Below are 20069 nucleotides of genomic sequence, written 5' to 3' on the forward strand. Positions count from 1 at the left end.
TTCTCCCATCTGGAAGGCACTGCAGGAGCCTCTGCTCCAACATAAGCAGGCTCAGAACAGCTTTTCCCCTGCTGCTCTGGTCTGGACCCCCCCCCCCCCCCCAAGGACATAACATCAACCAATCACCCCCCCCCAGGATTCTTAAATATTTCTATACGCATATCTTTTTTGCATTATTGCCTGTTATACTGGACACACTAAACTTAGCACACTATAATGTATAAATTGTATAATACTCGGTTTATATGTTTACTCTGTATTTAACTACTTCCCACTGCCATAGCATTATCTTATTTTATATACAATTGCACTACTGTATAGATTTAAATACTGTACATTACTGGTCAGTATATATACTTTACAATATTAATTACATGCGGTATATTCATATTTATTGACATTCCATATGACCTCTGTACACCCATATGCATTATACCTTGCACTTCATTGTACTCTTTTGTACTTTCTGGTTAGCTGCCAAACTGCCTTTCATTGTGCTAGTACTTGTACTATGTGCAGCGACAATAACATCGAATCTAATCTAATTGCAACTCTAAGCAATGCTCATGGCATTTGCATATGAAACCTGTGTTAGAGCACCGGTTTCGGTCGTTATGCAACTGTGCTGCTTTAAGGTGGAGGAAAACCTGCAGGAGAAGTCACTGAGACTGACCAAGTCACTTAGATGAGAGATGGACTGTTTCTCCACTAGAAACTTCATGTCCAGATGATTAAACTCTCTGGGATTCTTGGATTAATCCAAACTTTCAGTGAAAGAGCAAAAATCCCTTGAAATACATACAAACCAGTTGGATGATCCGTCAATGGAAGACGTTCTACACACCACCCTTCTGCCCAGAAACATCTATAATCAATAACCACTATTGTGATTCATGAACAGACTCATACATAATAAAAATACATATTTCAAAATTAAGTCTGAATGAAAACACACACACACACACACAGTAACCAGGCACTCACATCACTTGCATCAGTTAATGATTAACAACACAGATTATTGAGCATAAACGGATTTCTGCTCGTGTTAAACTGCTGTGATTATTATGAAAGGTGTTAATAGTGCCAATAAGCAGAATATCGAACACACTGTATTGCATTAAACTGTAAGTGGCACAATTATCCTGCCAGATAAATTCGTCTTTTTAACACTCATATTGTTGTGTTATTGGCGGACAGCTACTCAGACTTCATACATGCTCTTGTGACGCCAGAGAGAATGAATACAGAGCATTTTTAAATGAGGGATGAACACAAACCCCCCCACACACACGCAGGCCGGTGTTATGTGCTTTTATTGTGGTATGGATGCCATTGCCAGGCGCTGTAAACATCTCTGTACATCTTTTACATAATCATGTACAGGACCACAGATACAGAAAGACAGATCAATATTTATCATATTTACATCAGATCAATAAATACCACCAACATGCCGGGGTGAACATTTCCACTTTACACAACCAAACGTCTCCAACACACACCGGCTAACAGCGCCGTGCCGTGCCAGGCTCAGTGGGTTGGCAGTCGGTTCTGCCAGAACATATCTCTACTTCCTGTTCAGTTTCTCTGGAAGAGCTTTGCTCATGGGAAACTGGAATATGACTTGATCGAGATGAATTTGTTGGCAGTGTTGAGATGTCACCTTACAGAACAGGGAATGAACCTCTCCAGTGTTTAGCCACTTTCAAGTGTTTTAAAATATATGAAAAAATTCTTTGGACTGTGTTTGATTTAGTGGTTAGTCCTCGTGTCCGATGAGAAGTAGAGAGAAGATTAATCTCTTATAGTGTATTGACCATCATTCCCCCAACATTGCACTTCTATCATGAAATAAAACTTGTACAGAATTAATAAGTCAGTCTGTTTGTACATTATAGAGCTTATTCAACTCTCAGAACCTAATTTCCTGCTATAAACAACCTAATTTCCTGTTTCAATGAACTTCAATTTTCTGTCATGTAGAAATCACCAGGCTGGACCTCCTCTGATGACTTACAGTAAATCATTCAAACTGTTTGGTTCATACAAAAACTTGCTTTTTAACAAAAGTTCAGCCGGCACAGCGGTTCCTGAGGAATGTACAGAATATTTACACATTTCTACACTTACACCTACAATCCACTGTAGGATAATTCAGCTCTTTAACCTCATAATATCGGATAACATAGTGTCTGTTAACTGACTAGGAACTTAATTCTGACATAAGTGGTAAAACTGAGAAGGTTTTCTGGTTCTGAACACAAGCAGCATGTTTTAGAAGAGAATGATACTCTCCTGGATTTAAGAACCACGTTAGTTTGTTCGTTTGTTTGTTTTTTGTCATTCACATAAAAATCTCTACAGCTGCTATTTGAGAGCTTTACAAAATAGAGGCTCTGTTAAAATCTTGACTGGTTTCTGTTTGTTCACTGAAGGTTTTGGAACTTCTCTCTCAGATTTTTCACCAGGCTCTGTTGAGCCACCTCTTGGTTGGCATTTGATTTCTGGACCTCATCATGCTGCTCATTGGACACTCCGCCACCTCTGTCAAGCTCTTTGCTCCACCCCCCCAATAGGACTGGCTCTGTTTTGATCCCGCCCTCCTGCCGCTGCTTGTATTCCTCTGAATCCTGATAGGCCCGACAGCGGTCAATCACAGCCATGATAGAGATCTTCTCTCTGCTGGTTGGCGAGCGGATCTGGACATAATTCTGTGCCTCTTCTTCCTCTTCGGCCTCCTTGGCCATTTTCGCTGGCTCTGGTTTTTGTTCTGGAAGCTTCTCCATAACAATGATCTTATGGCTACTGTCTTCGGCCAGAGAAGCCTCAGCAGAGATGTAGTAACTGTCAAGGCCACTGTGGGGCACTGGGTCCTGAAGGCTCTGTAACTGGTTCAGATGAAGACTGCTCAGCCGATGGTCCAGGGAGTTGGCCCGGTGGAGCCTCATTCTGCTCTCTCCTTGCCCATTGTCTCTGCCCAGATGTGTTCTGTAAGGGGGGGGAGCCACAGGACCTCCCTCAGACAGGAAGAGGCGGGAGGAGCAGCTGGATCGTCTCTTTGAGCTGCCATCCAACATCCTCTCTGGAACCGAGCGGCTCCTGCTGATGGGGTGTGACTGCTGGCTGTCGGAGGAGATGTACTTGGAGCGTAACTCTCGAACGTCAGGCCAATGGAAGCCCTCCATGGGAGGTGGACTGAGTGGGCTCCTGGAATGCTGGGCCAGCGAGATGGGGTGTGGACTGGAGGGAGGAGCCAGACTCAAAGACTGGAGGTTCTCCACAGGACTCAACTGTGAGGAGGAGACATTGTGGTTGGAGGACAGTGGCAGCGACAGACTGGATTTACCTGGAAAACAGAAAGCACGACAAGAATTTAACACAGTAAGAATAGTAGTAGTAGTAGTTACAGTAATAGTATTATTAGTATCAATCAATCAAGTGAGTGACTGATTGATGCTACTATTCTAATCCAGAGAAATCTGTAACAGTAGTACTAGTGATAGGGGTTATAATTGCAATAGTAGTAGTAGTAGCATTGGTAGTATTAGTACTAGTAGAAATTAGTCCCTGTACCTGAGCAGCTCTCCTCCTCCATGACAGATGGGAGGTTCCTCCCATCCATCAGGAGGTCTGGATGGCGCTGGCGGACTGTGGCTCTGCTGGTTCTGATTCTCTGGCTGTACTGACGGGCCAGATGAAGTACTTTACTCTTGGTCTGGTCTGAATCCTCGGCTGGCTCCGCCTCTGCCCTCAGCTGGACTACACGGGGAACCGGCGGCCTCCAGGTGGCAACCTCCTCCCCCCACAGTTTGAGAGTGTCCTTTAGACTTCCTGCTCGGTTCAAGCCTGGGTATTTGGCTTTAGGAGGAGACTGTTTTGTGGATTCTTCCATGATGGTGCTGAGCTCTGACTCTCCGCCAGCTTTGTCTGTGTAGGACAGACCTGGAGTGGTTCTGGAGGATGGACTTGGAGCAGTTCTGGAGGTTCTTTGGGCCTCCTGGTGTTTCTCACATCCTCGTCTTTTGTCCTGCAGTCTGTTCATCTCTCGCTCCATCGCCTGCCAGACTTTGATCATTTCAGAAGAAGGTCTGAACTCCTCATCCTCAATTGGCTTGTCCTTCAAGTTGCCCATGTTAAGGCTTTCTTCTACAGAGAAACCTGGCTCCTCCTTCTTCCGAGTTGACTCCAAGAACTCCAATGGTGAACTGGAGACCACGTGACCTTGTGGAGGTGCAGCTAAGGAGGAGTCTGGTTCTGTGGTGAAGGAGTTGGGAATGGAAGGGCAGTTCACATGTTTCTCCTCTGCTGGGGTTTTGTCTTTTGGGATGTTGTTGAGTCGGCTGACAGAACTCCGGACCAGTCCACTGGGGATGTATGTCAGACTCTCACGGCGCCGGAGGCAGAAGGAGGCATCCTGATTCTCAGCAGACTCATAGTAACTCTTAATTTTCCCGATGAGGAGCTGGTCCTGCTTGGAGAGGGTGGAGTCCCTCCTCCTACAGCTTCTTCCATCACCGTCAAAGACTTTGTCCTCCCCTGGAGACAGGAGGGTCAAATCCCTCCTAATGAAGTTCTCTTGGTTCTCAGAGGAATTGCTGTTTAGTGGGAGGGGCCTGTCACTGGGCTCAGCTCCCAAGCTGAGGATGCTGCCGCTCCTGCTGGGGAGGCATGGTGATGGACAGCCCAGGGAGCGGCTGTCCTCATTAGCCAAGCTGCTCCTTCTGGTGCTGCTGCTGAAGTGCTGAGCGATGGCACTGGCTTTGTCCAGGACCGAGGATGGCAGGATGCTGTGATCTTCGTGCCCCTTATCTGCTTCCTCCCTCTCCTCATCCTCCTCTTCCTCAGAAGACTCTCCGCTGGTCAAGGGCTTTGAGTCAGACTCAGGTGTAGCGGGTGCCTGCTCTTCCGTGTTGTCTGATTCTCTGCCGGGTGATGGAGCTTCTACCCCAGGGCGGGAGATGAAGCCCCAGTGGGGTGGAGGAGAGGAATGAGGTGCAGAGTCTGATGTTTTCTCCTGTAAAGCAAAAAAAAAATAAAACAATGTGAGCGCTCATTGTCATATCTTTAAATGTTGAAGAATGAACAGACTCAGGGATAAAGCAACAACAACAAAAAAATCTTCTGAATGAAATTTTTTTTAGGCCAAGTCATATTCTTTATTTCTATAATTCAATTTTTTTATTGAACACTCCAAACGAACTCGGACCCCTCTGAAACGAACTGAACCGAGACCATCTTGGGTGGTGGTCTCAGTTCGGTTCGCTTCAAGTCCTGTGTCCTCAAGGCATGTCACACTCAGCTATCTCAGGTTTTTGACCTGTCCCTGTCATTGTGTGGGGTGTCACTGTGGTTTAAGAAAACCACCATTGTGCCTGTACCTAAGAAAACACCTGTCTCTTGCCTTAGTGGTTACCGACCTGTTGCTGTGACAGCCGTTAGTATGAAGTGCCTGGAAAGACTGGTTATGTCATATATAAAATGTAAGATTCCTGTTACCCTTGACCCATTACAGTTTGCTGTAGACGATGATATCTCGTTTGCTCTGCATACTGCTTTACTACAATACCTGTGTCCCAATGTTGTTTACTGATTACAGTTCTGCTTTTAATACAACTGCACCATCCAAACTGGTGCTGAAACTTAGAGGTCTTGGTCCGGGCAACTCTGTCTGTAACTGGCTAATTGATTTCCTGACAGGCAGGACCCCGGACTGTGAGAACAGATAAAACATACTGACCTACATTTGTTCTTAGGACCGGTGCACCTCAGGGCTGCTGTCTCAGTCCCCTTTTGTACAGTCCGTTTATAATGACCGTGTTGCCAAATATGACAACAGCATCATTAAATTGGCAGATGACATCACAGTGATTGGACTAATAAGTGACAGAGATGAGGGGGCCTATAGGAGGGGAGGGGAAGATGAAACCATATGGTGCCATGATAACAACCTCTCTCTAAACGTCAATAAGACACAAGAAATCATTGTTGACTTTAGAATCTACTGCTACTATTTTCAGCTGCTCCCGTTAGGGGGCGCCACAGCGGATCATCCGTTTCCATCTCTTCCTGTTCTCTGCATCTTCCTCTGTCACACCAGCCACCTGCATGTCCTCCCTCACCACATCCATAAACCTCCTCTTTGGCCTTCCTCTTCTCCTCTTCCCTGGCAGCTCCATATTCAGCATCCTTCTCCCAATATACCCAGCATCTCTCCTCCACACATGTCCACACCATCTCCATCTTGTCTCGCTTGCTTTGTTTCTTTTTTTAAATACAATTATTTCTGATTTTTCCCTTTTTTCTCCCAATTTAGTGGCCAATCGATCACTATTTTAGTTCAAACACCCACCCTCGTACTGCATGCGTTCGCTAACTGTATCTCTCCGGCCGGCAGGCTCAAAGGAGACGCCTCCCCACTTTCGTGACAAGGCGAATCCAGGCCGAACCACTGTTTTTTCCGCCACACCCAGAGACGCAGTCATGTGATGAACACAAGCCGACTCCGCCCCCCTCCCAAAGACAGCGTTGCCAATTATTGCTGCTTCGTCGAGTCCGGCCATAGTCGGATCTGACAAGACCGGGGCGCGAACCCCGGTGCCCAGTGGGCAACTGCATCAACACAAAGCCGATGCTTAGACCGCTACACCACCGTGGAACCGTTAATGTAATTGTTCCTAATCCTGTCCTTCTTCGTCACTCCCAGTGAAAATCTTATCATCTTCAACTCTGCCACCTCCAGCTCCACCTCCTCCTGTCTTTTCGTCAGTGCCACTGTCTCCAAACCATACAACATAGCTGGTCTCACCACCATCTTGTAAACCTTCCCTTTAACTCTTGCTGGTACCCTTCTGTCACACATCTGTATACTTTGCTGTACTTCCTCATTCCACCACCAAGTCTCCTTGTCTTTCTTCCTCTGTCCTGATGACACACCAAGTACCTTCCTAGCTGTCTCCCTCACTATTTCTGCAGTGCTTGCCCAGCCATCTGGCAACTCTTCACTACCACCCAGTGCCTGTCTTACCTCCTGCCTGAACTCCACACAACAGTCTTCCTTCTTCAACTTCCACCATTTGATACTTGGCTCTGCCTTCACTCTCTTCCTCTTCTTTTCTTTAAATTTAATTCTGATTTTCTCCAATTTAGTGGCCAATTGATCCCTATTTTAGTTCAAACACCCACTCTTGTACTGCATGCGTTTGCCAACTGCATCTCTCCGGCCAGCAGTCTCGAAGGAGACGCCTAACCACTTCCATGACAAGGCGAATCCAGGCCGAACCACTGCTTTTTCCCCACACACACAGATACGTATTCATTTGACATACACAAGCCGACTCCACCCTCTCCCCAAGACAGCGTTGCCAATTATTGCTGCTTCATCGAAACCGGCCATAGTCGGATCTGACGAGACCGGGGCGCGAACCCCGGTCCCCAGCGGGCAACTGCATCGACACAAAGCCGATGCTTTGACCGCTACACCACCACGGACCCTTCTCTTCCTCTTCATGGTCTCCAAAGTCATCCTGCAGACTACCATCTGATGCTGCCTAGCTATGTTCTCCCTGTCACCACCTAGCAGTCTCCAATCCCTTTTAGATCGCGCCTCCTACATAAGATATAGTCCACCTGTGTGCACTTTCCTCCACTCTTATATGTCACCCTGGTGAACATTTTTAAAAAGGTATCACTGTCGACTCTACAATGATCAGAGGAAATCGCATTCCTATTTCTATCAAGGGTCATCTGTTGAAATTATTAAGTGTTAGATTTCTTGGTTTACAGACACCCTCACATGGTCTGTCAAAACCAGTTGTATCCTGAAGAAGGCAGCAGACTGTATTTTCTGAGGTGTCTCAAGAGTTTTCTCTGAGTATAGAAACTCTTATGAACGCTCATCTCAGTGTGTTGACAGTCTGTATCACAGTGTGGTTTGGCAACCAGACTGCTCAGGACTGCAGACTGCTGCTGCAAAGGACTGTAAAGACAGCAGCAAAACTCACTGGCAGGGAACTACAACAACTTCATGATATTTACACCACTCGCTGCAAAAGGAAAGCCTGAAACATCATTAAGGACACCAGCCACCCTGCTCATGCTCTGTTCTCCCTCCTTCCATCTAAAAATCACTACCGGAGCATCAACTCACACACCACCCGTCTCAGTAATGGTCTGTTTCCACAGGCAGTCAGGTTACTGAACAGCTGACGCACCCATATGCACCTTACACTGTCGTGTTATCGTGTACCATATTATGTCTTCTTTTTTTTTTGGAATAGTGTGTCCTTTGTCCTTTGTGTTAAGGCGGAGACAGCTAGAGCACAGAATTTCATTTTATTCTACAAGGGACAATAAAGTTGAACTTGAATACTTGACTAACATTAGGACATCACACAAGTGTACTTAACTGATTTTATGACATCATGCATGAATATTTTACTGATGTTATAAGATCACGTGTGTACTTTCATGAAGTCATTTCTTCCTCGCCACATTAGAATCTTCTGGTGGTCACAAAGCTGTGATGTTTCACTTATGTGCAGCTCAATGAAACAAGTTTACCAAAACCTACCTGCTCATCTTGGGGAGGGCTGCCATGCTCCTCCCCCTGACTCTCATGCTCCTCCCCCTGACTCTCAGGTTCCTGCCCCTGGCTGAGGACTTGTCTGTTCTCCTCAGCGACATCTCCTCCCATTTCATCCTTAACCAGCAGTGAAAATAAAATCAGATTTGTATCAGTGTTTATGGAATCCAAGGTAGCAGCAGGATGATTTCTATGAGCTGTAAATATCTTTCAATAACTTAAAAAGAAATCATGAATAACAAGCAGCAGTTTGCCAGTGTCTGCAGGTCCACACTGTATTCATTCCTAAAGAAATAATGAGGAAGTTACTGGAAGACGGATTAAATCCATTTTAGTTTAAAAATGAAGTTTAATTATCTGTGAAATTCATTCACCCACATGCAAATGAAGCTTTGCATTAAGCAACAGCAAACTGCGAGCTCTTAGTGAACGCTAACAAACAGCAGGCTTCCAGCAGGCTTTAACTTTACTGCTATGAAATGAAAACTTTTGAAACAGAATCTGAATGTTTGATAGAAGCACACAGATTTTGTTTCTATAGATCTAATCTTAAGTCTTATTAAGATTTTCACCAGGCAGCAACTCAGAAATGCAAAAGAACCCCTCAGAAAGACAGAAAGATCACCAGACAGACAGCATTAGTGAGCGGTCTGTTAGGCGGCAGGTTCGTGTATCAGATCAGTGAGACGGGTTCCCAGCAGGAAACCGTTCTCTGGTTGGCCGGACAGTTAGTGCTGGCGTGTGGTTATCCGTGACTTCAGCGTGTTATAAAGCTGCTGTGGAACACACTGGAAGCATGAGGCGGCAGCAGCGTTTGGTGAAAGAGGAAGAGAAGGTGCAGGTGGCAGAGAGCCTCACCGTCATGACCCCCCTCATGGAAAGCAAAGCGGTGGCTCGATAGTGCCAGCAGGAGATGGCCGCCAGCATGGAAGCTGCAAAGTCAGCTACCTGGTCTCCCTCCATCACCATCTCATCTGTGTCACTCTCCTGCAGGGGACACTCCTGCCGCTCCTCCTCCTCGCTATCAGCAAGCACTTCCAAAGAGTTCTTCTCCTCCTCCTCCTCCTCTTCACCCACACCTGGCCTCTTGGTGTCAGACTGGGCGAGTGTGGCAGACGGTGTGCTGTGGCTGCTGGTGGGCTGTAGGGGGCACGTGTCCTCTGGTAAGGTGCCGTCACTATCTGCATGCTGTGGCATGAGGTCACATATTCCACTGGATTTGTTTTATGTTTGACTTTTGAGCAATGGAGCAGATTAAATGGATGGCAGGCGCTAACAGAGGACGACATGAGCAGCTCGGCTCACTTTAACTTTAGTGATGAAAAGTTAAAGTGATCCGAGCAAATAAAACAAAATCCTAAATGGGCTTGCCCCATCATACCTGTATAATCTCCTTATACCATACATCCCACCTCGAGCTCTCCATTCTCAAAATACAGGGCTCCTGTGTGTACCCAAACTTAAAAAGAAGTCAGCTGGTGGCAGGGCTTTTTCCTATCAGGCCCTGTTCTTGTCGAATAACCAGCCTGCGGCCATCGGAAAACCAGTCTGTCGAGTCCTTTAAATCCAAACTTAAAACTCATCTTTTTGCCTTAACCTGGGTCCTACAATGCTAGACATTGTTAATTTATCACTTACTACTGGCAGTTCCCAGCAGTTTTAACACAGCTGTGGTCAAACCTCTACTTAAGACACTGCACCTCAATCCAGGGTCTCTTAATATTATCATCCATCCAACCATCCATTATCTGAACCGCTTATCCTGCTCTCAGGGTCGCGGGGATGCTGGAGCCTATTCTAGCAGTCATTGGGCAGCACCTCTGATCTTCCATTCTTTGCTTAAGTACTAGAAAGAGTTGTGTATCAACAACTTTCAATCCATATACTAGAAGAAAACTATTTATAGGAACCTTTCCAACCGGCTTTCAGGGCCTGTCACTCCACTGAAACTGCTCTGACCAGAGTGGTGAGCGATCTTTTACTAACCATGGACTCTGATTCCACTTCTTTTTTTTACCCCCCCCCCCTTTTCGCCTCTGTTGTACCCGGCCAATTACCCCAGTCTTCCGAGCTGTCCTGGTCACTGCTCCACCTCCTCTGCCGATCTGGGGAGGGCTGCAGACTACCACGTCTCCTCCCATACATGTGGAGTTGCCATCCGCTTCTTTTCACCTGACAGTGAGGAGTTTCACCAGGGGGACGTAGCGCGTGGGAGGATCACGCTATTCCCCCCAGTTCCCCCTCCCCCTGAACAGGCACCCCGACCGACCAGAGGAGGCGCTAGTGCAGCGACCAGGACACATACCCACATCCGGCTTCCCTCCCACAGACATGGCTAATTGTGTCTGTAGAGACGCCCGACCAAGCCGGAGGTAACACGGGGATTGGAACCGAAGATCCCTGTGTTGGTAGGCAGTGGAATAGACCGCTACGCTACCCGGACGCCCCTAATTTCACTTCTGTGCTTCTACTACTGGACCTCAGTGCAGCATTTGACACCACTGATCACTGTATACTTTTGGATAGATTGAATTGTAATTTTGGTGTGTCTGGCTTAGCTCTCTCTTGGCTTAAGTCCTACTTATCTGGAAGAACACATTGTGTCTGCTATACTAATATTATATCAAAATTCTCTGAAGTTAACTATCGTGTACCTCAGGGCTCAGTTCTTTGCCCTCTGCTTTTCTCTCTTTATATTTCACCTCTTGGCCAAATTATACGTAGTTATGTAATAAATTTCCATTGCTATGCTGATGATACTCAGCTGTATGTGCCTATAAGGGCTGATGATCATACTCAAATCACTAACTTAGAGGCCTGCTTGGCTACTGTAAATATTTGGATGTCACTTAACTTTCTGCTTTTAAATTTGGATAAAACCGAGATGCTAGTCATTGGCCCTGCTAGACACAGACACCAATTTGATTAACAATAATAATCGACAACTCTGTGGTTTCACAAAGTGTGGCAGCCAAAAATCTTGGTGTTATGTTTGATCCCAGCCTTTCCTTTGATAAGCACATTAAAGAAATCACCAAGACTGCCTTTTTTCACTTACGTAACATAGCAAAAACTCGGTCTTTTCTCTCCATGGCTGATGCAGAGACTCTAATACATGCATGTGTTTCATCCAGACTTGATTACTGTAATGTTCTGTTCTCAGGTCTGCCACATTCTAGTACTAAAAGTCTTCAGAATGCTGCTGCTAGAATCCTAACTAAAACTAGGAAATGTGACCATATTACACCAATTCTTGCCTCCCTTCATTGGCTTCCTATCCATGTTAGATCAGAATACAAGGTGCTTCTGCTGACTTATAAATTCCTAAATGGGCTGGCTCCATCCTACCTGTCTGATCTCCTTAAACCGTACATGCCATCACGAGCTCTCCGCTCTCAAAATACGACGAGATTATAGTGTATAGATTATTGACTACTGCAAACTGTTGTCTTCTCTCACATGTCTTTTCTCTCTTTCTGAATGATGGCTTCTCCTTTCTCTTCCTCTGTGTGTGAATGGTGTGATGTGAGTCTTCCTTGTGTTCATGTGCAGTCTGTCCTCCTCCCAGGTCTCCATGGAGATACTGGTCACCACCTGGACACTGCTTGGCATCCTCATCACTTTTTTTTTATATATCTTATGAATCCATATAATTTTATTATCCTGTTTCAATGTTATAGCCTTCTCTTGCCCCGATGTGTAACTAATATTTTTTCTTGTCTCTTCTCCTGTGTATGTGAATGGTGTGACGTGAATCTCGCTTGTGTGCATCTGTCCTCCTATCAGGTCTCCATGGTGATGGTGGTCACGTGGCTCGGGTCCTGGGCTGTCCCGTGGTGTCTGGACACTGCTTGGCATCCTCCTCATCATATTCTTCATAAATTTTATAATTCCATTATAATTGTGTTATCCTCTTTCAATGTTGTATTGTGTAAATTGTGTAAACACAACACCATGTCACGCTGTCTGTCTTGGGAGAGAGATCCTCCTCTGTTGCTCTCCCTGAGCTTTCTGCCTGTTTTTCCTCCCTGTTAAAGGGTTTTTTCTTTTTTTAGGGAGGTGTTCCTTATCTGATGAGAGGGTCTAAGGACAGGCTGTTGTGTTGCTGTAAAGCCCCCTGAGGCACATGTGTAATTTGTGATGTTGGGCTCCACAAATAAAACTGACTTGACTTAATGTGACTCTTCATGACCATCCTCAAACAACTATGACTCCTACCTTGCAGCACCTTCCATGTCCCAGTATCCCAACTGGATATCTAAACTACACACCTCCACATGCAGGTCACCAACCATTTATCAATCGATATCAATCAGTCACTCAATCAGTCAGCCAACCAATCAGTCAACCAATCAATCATAATCCATCCATCCATCCTTGTGAAACAGTTCATCTCACCTTCAGAATGGCTGCAGAATTCACACACAGGAGAAGAAGAAGAGAACAGACACGTAAAACAAAGACAACATCAACATTAGGACTCATTTTCCTCCAAATCCAAAAGTTAAATAGAGAACACTGCAAGATCGTCAGATTTCAATAACCCTTCTGGTTTTTCATTAATATGGTATGATGGAGAGAAGAGAGGAGGTGAAGTTTCTCACCTTTGCTGTTCTTCAGGATTTGTTTGGTCGGCTCTGAAGGAGGAGAAACGTTTATTAGACATGAGAGGAGGTCTCATACATGTGAAAGGATTTACAGATGATAAACCGACATGTTTGTTCATGTTGGTTTGTTACAGGTGTCATTTTGTTCAACCTGACTGGCGCCGCCCCTGTCGGCCACCTCGCAGGAACTGGTCGGACTGGGAGGACAGAGCTTTCTTCAGCCTCTCTGGACTGTAGCGGTACTTTGACGGGTCTGACAGACAGATTCACCAAGCCACAAAAAAAAAACACAAAACCAACACAAGACATCTTAGTTTCATTGTGTGACATCAAATATTCTCTAGTAAAGAAGCAGTCAGGAATACTAGTTTCTAGTCAGGAATACTAGTTTCTAGTCAGGAATACTAGTTTCTAGTCAGAAATACTAGTTTCTAGTCAGGAATACTAGTTTCTAGTCAGGAATACTAGTTTCTAGTCAGAAATACTAGTTTCTAGTCAGGAATACTAGTTTCTAGTCAGGAATACTAGTTTCTAGTCAGAAATACTAGTTTCTAGTCAGAAATACTAGTTTCTAGTCAGGAATACTAGTTTCTAGTCAGAAATACTAGTTTCTACAGAGTTACTGGCAACACTCACAGATGGAGTCCATTTCCAAGATGGCTTCCTTAGCCTGAAAACACACACACACACACAAATACACACACACACACACACACACACACACACACACATCAACTTCTCCACCTGCCGATTATGGCCCATGACTGTGTACTGGTATTATTCTAGTGGTGACGCTTGTGTTTGTGTTGTCAGATATATACTGATGTTTGTTGTCATGACACTGGTGTTATGTTAGTGGTGATACTGGTGTCTACAGTTTATACTGGTATTTGTTATAATGACACTGGTGTTATGTTAGTGGTGATACTGGTGTCTGTAGTTTTTATACTGATGTTTGTTGTCATGACACTGGTGTTATGTTAGTGGTGATACTGGTGTCTACAGTTTATACTGGTATTTGTTATAATGACACTGGTGTTATGTTAGTGGTGATACTGGTGTCTGTAGTGTTTATACCGGTATTAGTTGTAATGACACTGGTGTTATGTTAGTGGTGATACTGGTGTCTGTAGTGTTTATACTGGTATTTGTTATAATGACACTGGTGTTATGTTAGTGGTGATACTGGTGTCTGTAGTGTTTATACTGGTATTAGTTGTAATGACACTGGTGTTATGTTAGTGGTGATACTGGTGTCTGTAGTGTTTATACTGGTATTAGTTGTAATGACACTGGTGTTATGTTAGTGGTGATACTGGTGTCTGTAGTGTTTATACTGGTATTTGTTATAATGACACTGGTGTTATGTTAGTGGTGATACTGGTGTCTGTAGTGTTTATACTGGTATTAGTTGTAATGACACTGGTGTTATGTTAGTGGTGATACTGGTGTCTGTAGTGTTTATACTGGTATTTGTTATAATGACACTGGTGTTATGTTAGTGGTGATACTGGTGTCTGTAGTGTTTATACTGGTATTTGTTATAACGACACTGGTGTTATGTTAGTGGTGATACTGGTGTCTGTAGTGTTTATACTGGTATTAGTTATAATGACACTGGTGTTATGTTAGTGGTGATACTGGTGTCTGTAGTGTTTATACCGGTATTAGTTGTAATGACACTGGTGTTATGTTAGTGGTGATACTGGTGTCTGTAGTGTTTATACTGGTATTTGTTATAATGACACTGGTGTTATGTTAGTGGTTATACTGGTGTCTGTAGTGTTTATAGTGGTATTAGTTGTAATGACACTGGTGTTATGTTAGTGGTGATACTGGTGTCTGTAGTGTTTATACTGGTATTTGTTATAATGACACTGGTGTTATGTTAGTGGTGATACTGGTGTCTGTAGTGTTTATAGTGGTATTAGTTGTAATGACACTGGTGTTATGTTAGTGGTGATACTGGTGTCTGTAGTGTTTATACTGGTATTAGTTGTAATGACACTGGTGTTATGTTAGTGGTGATACTGGTGTCTGTAGTGTTTATAGTGGTATTTGTTATAATGACACTGGTGTTATGTTAGTGGTGATACTGGTGTCTGTAGTGTTTATACTGGTATTTGTTATAATGACACTGGTGTTATGTTAGTGGTGATACTGGTGTCTGTAGTGTTTATAGTGGTATTAGTTGTAATGACACTGGTGTTATGTTAGTGGTGATACTGGTGTCTGTAGTGTTTATACTGGTATTAGTTGTAATGACACTGGTGTTATGTTAGTGGTGATACAGGTGTCTGTAGTGTTTATAGTGGTATTTGTTATAATGACACTGGTGTTATGTTAGTGGTGATACTGGTGTCTGTAGTGTTTATACTGGTATTTGTTATAATGACACTGGTGTTATGTTAGTGGTGATACTGGTGTCTGTAGTGCTTATACTGGTATTAGTTCTAATGACACTGGTGTTATGTTAGTGGTGATACTGGTGTCTGTAGTGTTTATACTGGTATTAGTTGTAATGACACTGGTGTTATGTTAGTGGTGATACTGGTGTCTGTAGTGTTTATACTGGTATTAGTTGTAATGACACTGGTGTTATGTTAGTGGTGATACTGGTGTCTGTAGTGTTTATACTGGTATTAGTTGTAATGACACTGGTGTTATGTTAGTGGTGATACTGGTGTCTGTAGTGTTTATACTGGTATTAGTTGTAATGACACTGGTGTTATGTTAGTGGTGATACTGGTGTCTACAGTTTATACTGGTATTAGTTGTAATGACACTGGTGTTATGTTAGTGGTGATACTGGTGTCTACAGTTTATACTGGTATTAGTTGTAATGACACTGGTGTTATGTTAGTGGTGATACTGGTGTCTGTAGTGTTTATACTGGTATTAGTTGTAATGACACTGGTGTTATGTTAGTGGTGATACTGGTGTCTGTAGTGTTTATACTGGTATTAGTTGTAATGACACTGGTGTTATGTTAGTGGTGATACTGGTGTCTGTAGTGTTTATACTGGTATTAGTTGTAATGACACTGGTGTTATGTTAGTGGTGATACTGGTGTCTACAGTTTATACTGGTATTAGTTGTAATGACACTGGTGTTATGTTAGTGGTTATACTGGTGTCTGTAGTGTTTATACTGGTATTAGTTGTAATGACACTGGTGTTATGTTAGTGGTGATACTGGTATCTGTAGTGTTTATACTGGTATTTGTTATAACGACACTGGTGTTATGTTAGTGGTGATACTGGTGTCTGTAGTGTTTATACTGGTATTAGTTGTAATGACACTGGTGTTATGTTAGTGGTGATACTGGTGTCTGTAGTGTTTATACTGGTATTTGTTATAACGACACTGGTGTTATGTTAGTGGTGATACTGGTGTCTGTAGTGTTTATACTGGTATTAGTTGTAATGACACTGGTGTTATGTTAGTGGTGATACTGGTGTCTGTAGTGTTTATACTGGTATTTGTTATAATGACACTGGTGTTATGTTAGTGGTGATACTGGTGTCTGTAGTGTTTATAGTGGTATTAGTTGTAATGACACTGGTGTTATGTTAGTGGTGATACTGGTGTCTGTAGTGTTTATACTGGTATTTGTTGTAATGACACTGGTGCTATGTTAGTGGTGATACTGGTGTCTGCAGTGTTTATACTGGTATTAGTTGTAATGATACTGGTGTTATGTTAGGGGTGACTGGGTGTTTATGACAGTGATACTGGTCTTAATGGTGTTGATCCTGGTGCTTAACACATCGATACTGGTATTTGTGGTGTTGATACTGGTGTCTGTCATAGTGATACTAGTTTTATGAGCGTTTATACTGGTATTTATCAGTGATACTGGTGAAAAGTCAGTTTACCTTCTGGGGGATGATGGCATGGTGGTTTTCCAGAATGATCCGTTTGATGTGATGAGCCCACAGCTTTCTCTCGTCCACCGTCCGAGCCTGGAGCAGAAAACCAAGAGGTGATTTCGAGTCAGAATAAAATGTATTATGTATTCAAAATCAGCAGGGATATGACAGATGTTCCAGGTTGGATTTGTTCTGTCTTGGTGACGGATAAATGTGATTTGACATTCTCAGAATCAAGTGTGGATTGAATAACATCTTCCCTTCACTTCAGTTTTTATTGTGGTGTTTGTTTTGATGTTATTTGTGTTTCTGATTGAAATGTTTGAATCCAGCACTGCAGCAAAAGAATTAAAAGCTTTGATGAACAGATCAGCTAAAATGGATGCCATGTCTCATCTCATCTCATCTTCAGCCGCTTCTCCGGGGTCGGGTTGCGGTGGCAGCAAGCTAAGTAGAGCACTCCAGACGTCCCTCTCCCCAACAACGCCCTCCAGCTCCTCCTGGGGGATCCCAAGGTGTTCCAGGCCAGATTGGACATGTAGTCCCTCCAGCGAGTTCTGGGTCTACCCCGGGGTCTCCTCCCAGTTGGACGTGTCCGGACAACCTCCAAAGGAAGGAGGCATCCTAATCAGATGCCCGAACCATCTCAACTGGCTCCTTTCGACACGAAGGAGCAGCGGCTCTACTCCGACCTCCCTCCAGATGTCCGAGCTCCTCACCCTATCTGTAAGGCTGAGCCCAGACACCCTACGGAGGAAACTCATTTAAGCCGCTTGTATCAACCATCTCACCCTTTCAGTCACCACCCAAAGCTCATGACCATAGGTGAGGGTTGGAACCAAGACTGACTGGTAAATTGAGAGCTTTGCCTTCCAGCTCAGCTCCCTCTTCACCACAACGGTCCGGTACAACGTCCTCATTACTGCTGATGCTGCACCAATCCACCTGTCAATCTCCCGCTCCATCCTACCCTCACTCGAGAACAAGACCCTGAGATACTTGAACTCCTTCACTTGAGCCAACAACTCATCTCCAACCCGGAGGGAGCAATCCACCATTTTCTGGTAGAGAACCATGGCCTCAGACTTGGAGGTGCTGACTCTCATCCCGGCCATTTCACACTCAGCTGCAGACCGCCCCAGTACAGGCTGGAGGTCACGTTCTGATGAAGCCAACAAAACCACATCATCTGCAAAGAGCAGAGACGCAGTTCTGAGGTTCCCAAAACGGACACACCCCTCACCTTGGCTGAGCCTTGAGATCCTGTCCATGAATATCACAAACAGAACCGGAGACAAGGGACAACCTTGGTGGAGTCCGACACCCACCGAAGACCTGTTTGACTTTGTGTCGAGAATGTGGACACAGTTCTCATTTTGGTTATACAAGGACCGGATGGCTTGTAGCAACTGCCCCGGTACCCCAAACTCCCGCAGTGACCCCCATAGAGTGGCCCGGGGTACACGGTCATAAGCTTTCTCCCAGTCCACAAAACACATGTAGACTGGCTGGTCAAACTCCCACGCCCCCCTCAGCACTTCAGCAAGGGTAAAGAGTCGGTCCGTTGTTCCACCGCCAGGACGTCCTCCGTTTTGTGATAACACATCTGTGTGTGTGTTGGGTCTCACCTGGGCAGTGTGAGGCTGTGTGTGTGTGTGTGTGTGTGTGTGTGTGTGTGTGTATTGGGTCTCACCTGGGCAGTGTGAGGCTGTGTGTGTGTGTGTGTGTGTTGGGTCTCACCTGGGCAGTGTGAGGCTGTGTGTGTGTGTGTGTGTGTTGGGTCTCACCTGGGCAGTGTGAGGCTGTGTGTGTGTGTGTGTGTGTGTGTGTGTTGGGTCTCACCTGGGCGGCGTGAGGCTGTGTTGTGTGTGTGTGTGTGTGTGTGTGTGTGTGTGTGTGTGTCTGTGTGTCTGTGTGTCTGTGTGTGTGTGTTGGGTCTCACCTGGGCAGTGTGAGGCTGTGTTGTGTGTGTGTGTGTGTGTGTGTGTGTGTGTGTGTCTGTGTGTGTGTGTTGGGTCTCACCTGGGCAGTGTGAGGCTGTGTGTGTGTGTGTGTGTGTGTGTGTGTGTGTGTGTGTGTGTGTGTGTGTGTGTGTGTCTGTGTGTGTGTGTTGGGTCTCACCTGGGCAGTGTGAGGCTGTGTTGTGTGTGTGTGTGTGTGTGTGTGTGTGTCTGTGTGTGTGTGTTGGGTCTCACCTGGGCAGTGTGAGGCTGTGTGTGTGTGTGTGTCTGTGTGTGTGTGTTGGGTCTCACCTGGGCAGTGTGAGGCTGTGTGTGTGTGTGTGTGTGTTGGGTCTCACCTGGGCAGTGTGAGGCTGTGTGTGTGTGTGTGTGTGTTGGGTCTCACCTGGGCAGTGTGAGGCTGTGTGTGTGTGTGTGTGTGTGTGTGTGTATTGGGTCTCACCTGGGCAGTGTGAGGCTGTGTGTGTGTGTGTGTGTGTGTGTGTGTGTGTGTGTGTGTGTGTGTGTGTGTGTGTGTTGGGTCTCACCTGGGCAGTGTGTGTGTGTGTGTGTGTGTGTGTGTCTGTGTGTGTGTGTTGGGTCTCACCTGGGCAGTGTGTGTGTGTGTGTGTGTGTGTGTGTGTGTGTGTGTGTGTGTTGGGTCTCACCTGGGCAGTGTGAGGCTGTGTGTGTGTGTGTGTGTGTGTGTGTGTGTGTGTGTGTTGGGTCTCACCTGGGCAGTGTGTGTGTGTGTGTGTGTGTGTGTGTGTGTGTGTGTGTGTGTGTGTGTGTCTGTGTGTGTTGGGTCTCACCTGGACGGTGTGAGGCTGTTTGGGGTGTTTGTAATGTGTGACGCTGAAGCAGAGTGAGTCTTTGGCGCTCTCGATCAACATGAGGGTCGAACACTGAAACCAAGACCACAAACCACACGCACGCCATCAACAGAAGGAAAGATCAGAGAGAGTGTTTGTAGTCCGGCAGATCAGACCAGATCAGATCAGATCAGATCAGATCAGACCAGATCAGATCAGATCAGACCAGATCAGACCAGATCAGACCGGACCGG

At 45.1% G+C, this 20069-nt stretch overlaps 1 protein-coding gene across 1 annotated transcript in view; it reads right to left on the reverse strand.

The window, feature by feature from the left end:
• Positions 1-1300: 1300 nt before the first annotated feature.
• The window catches only part of LOC130124997 (pleckstrin homology domain-containing family G member 3), a 102469-nt gene continuing 83700 nt past the window's right edge, over positions 1301-20069 (reverse strand). Inside the window, exons 10-19 of the mRNA XM_056294401.1 lie at positions 19816-19908; positions 17070-17156; positions 13828-13861; positions 13343-13444; positions 13189-13221; positions 12983-12993; positions 9443-9772; positions 8573-8701; positions 3577-5017; positions 1301-3349 (exon numbers count right to left, since the gene is read on the reverse strand). Of these exons, the coding sequence (XP_056150376.1) occupies positions 2430-3349; positions 3577-5017; positions 8573-8701; positions 9443-9772; positions 12983-12993; positions 13189-13221; positions 13343-13444; positions 13828-13861; positions 17070-17156; positions 19816-19908 (3180 nt within the window). The 3' untranslated portion in view covers positions 1301-2429. The remainder of the gene's footprint in view (positions 3350-3576; positions 5018-8572; positions 8702-9442; positions 9773-12982; positions 12994-13188; positions 13222-13342; positions 13445-13827; positions 13862-17069; positions 17157-19815; positions 19909-20069) is intronic.

Source organism: Lampris incognitus, chromosome 15, assembly GCF_029633865.1.
Source record: "Lampris incognitus isolate fLamInc1 chromosome 15, fLamInc1.hap2, whole genome shotgun sequence".
Classification (NCBI taxonomy): domain Eukaryota; kingdom Metazoa; phylum Chordata; class Actinopteri; order Lampriformes; family Lampridae; genus Lampris; species Lampris incognitus.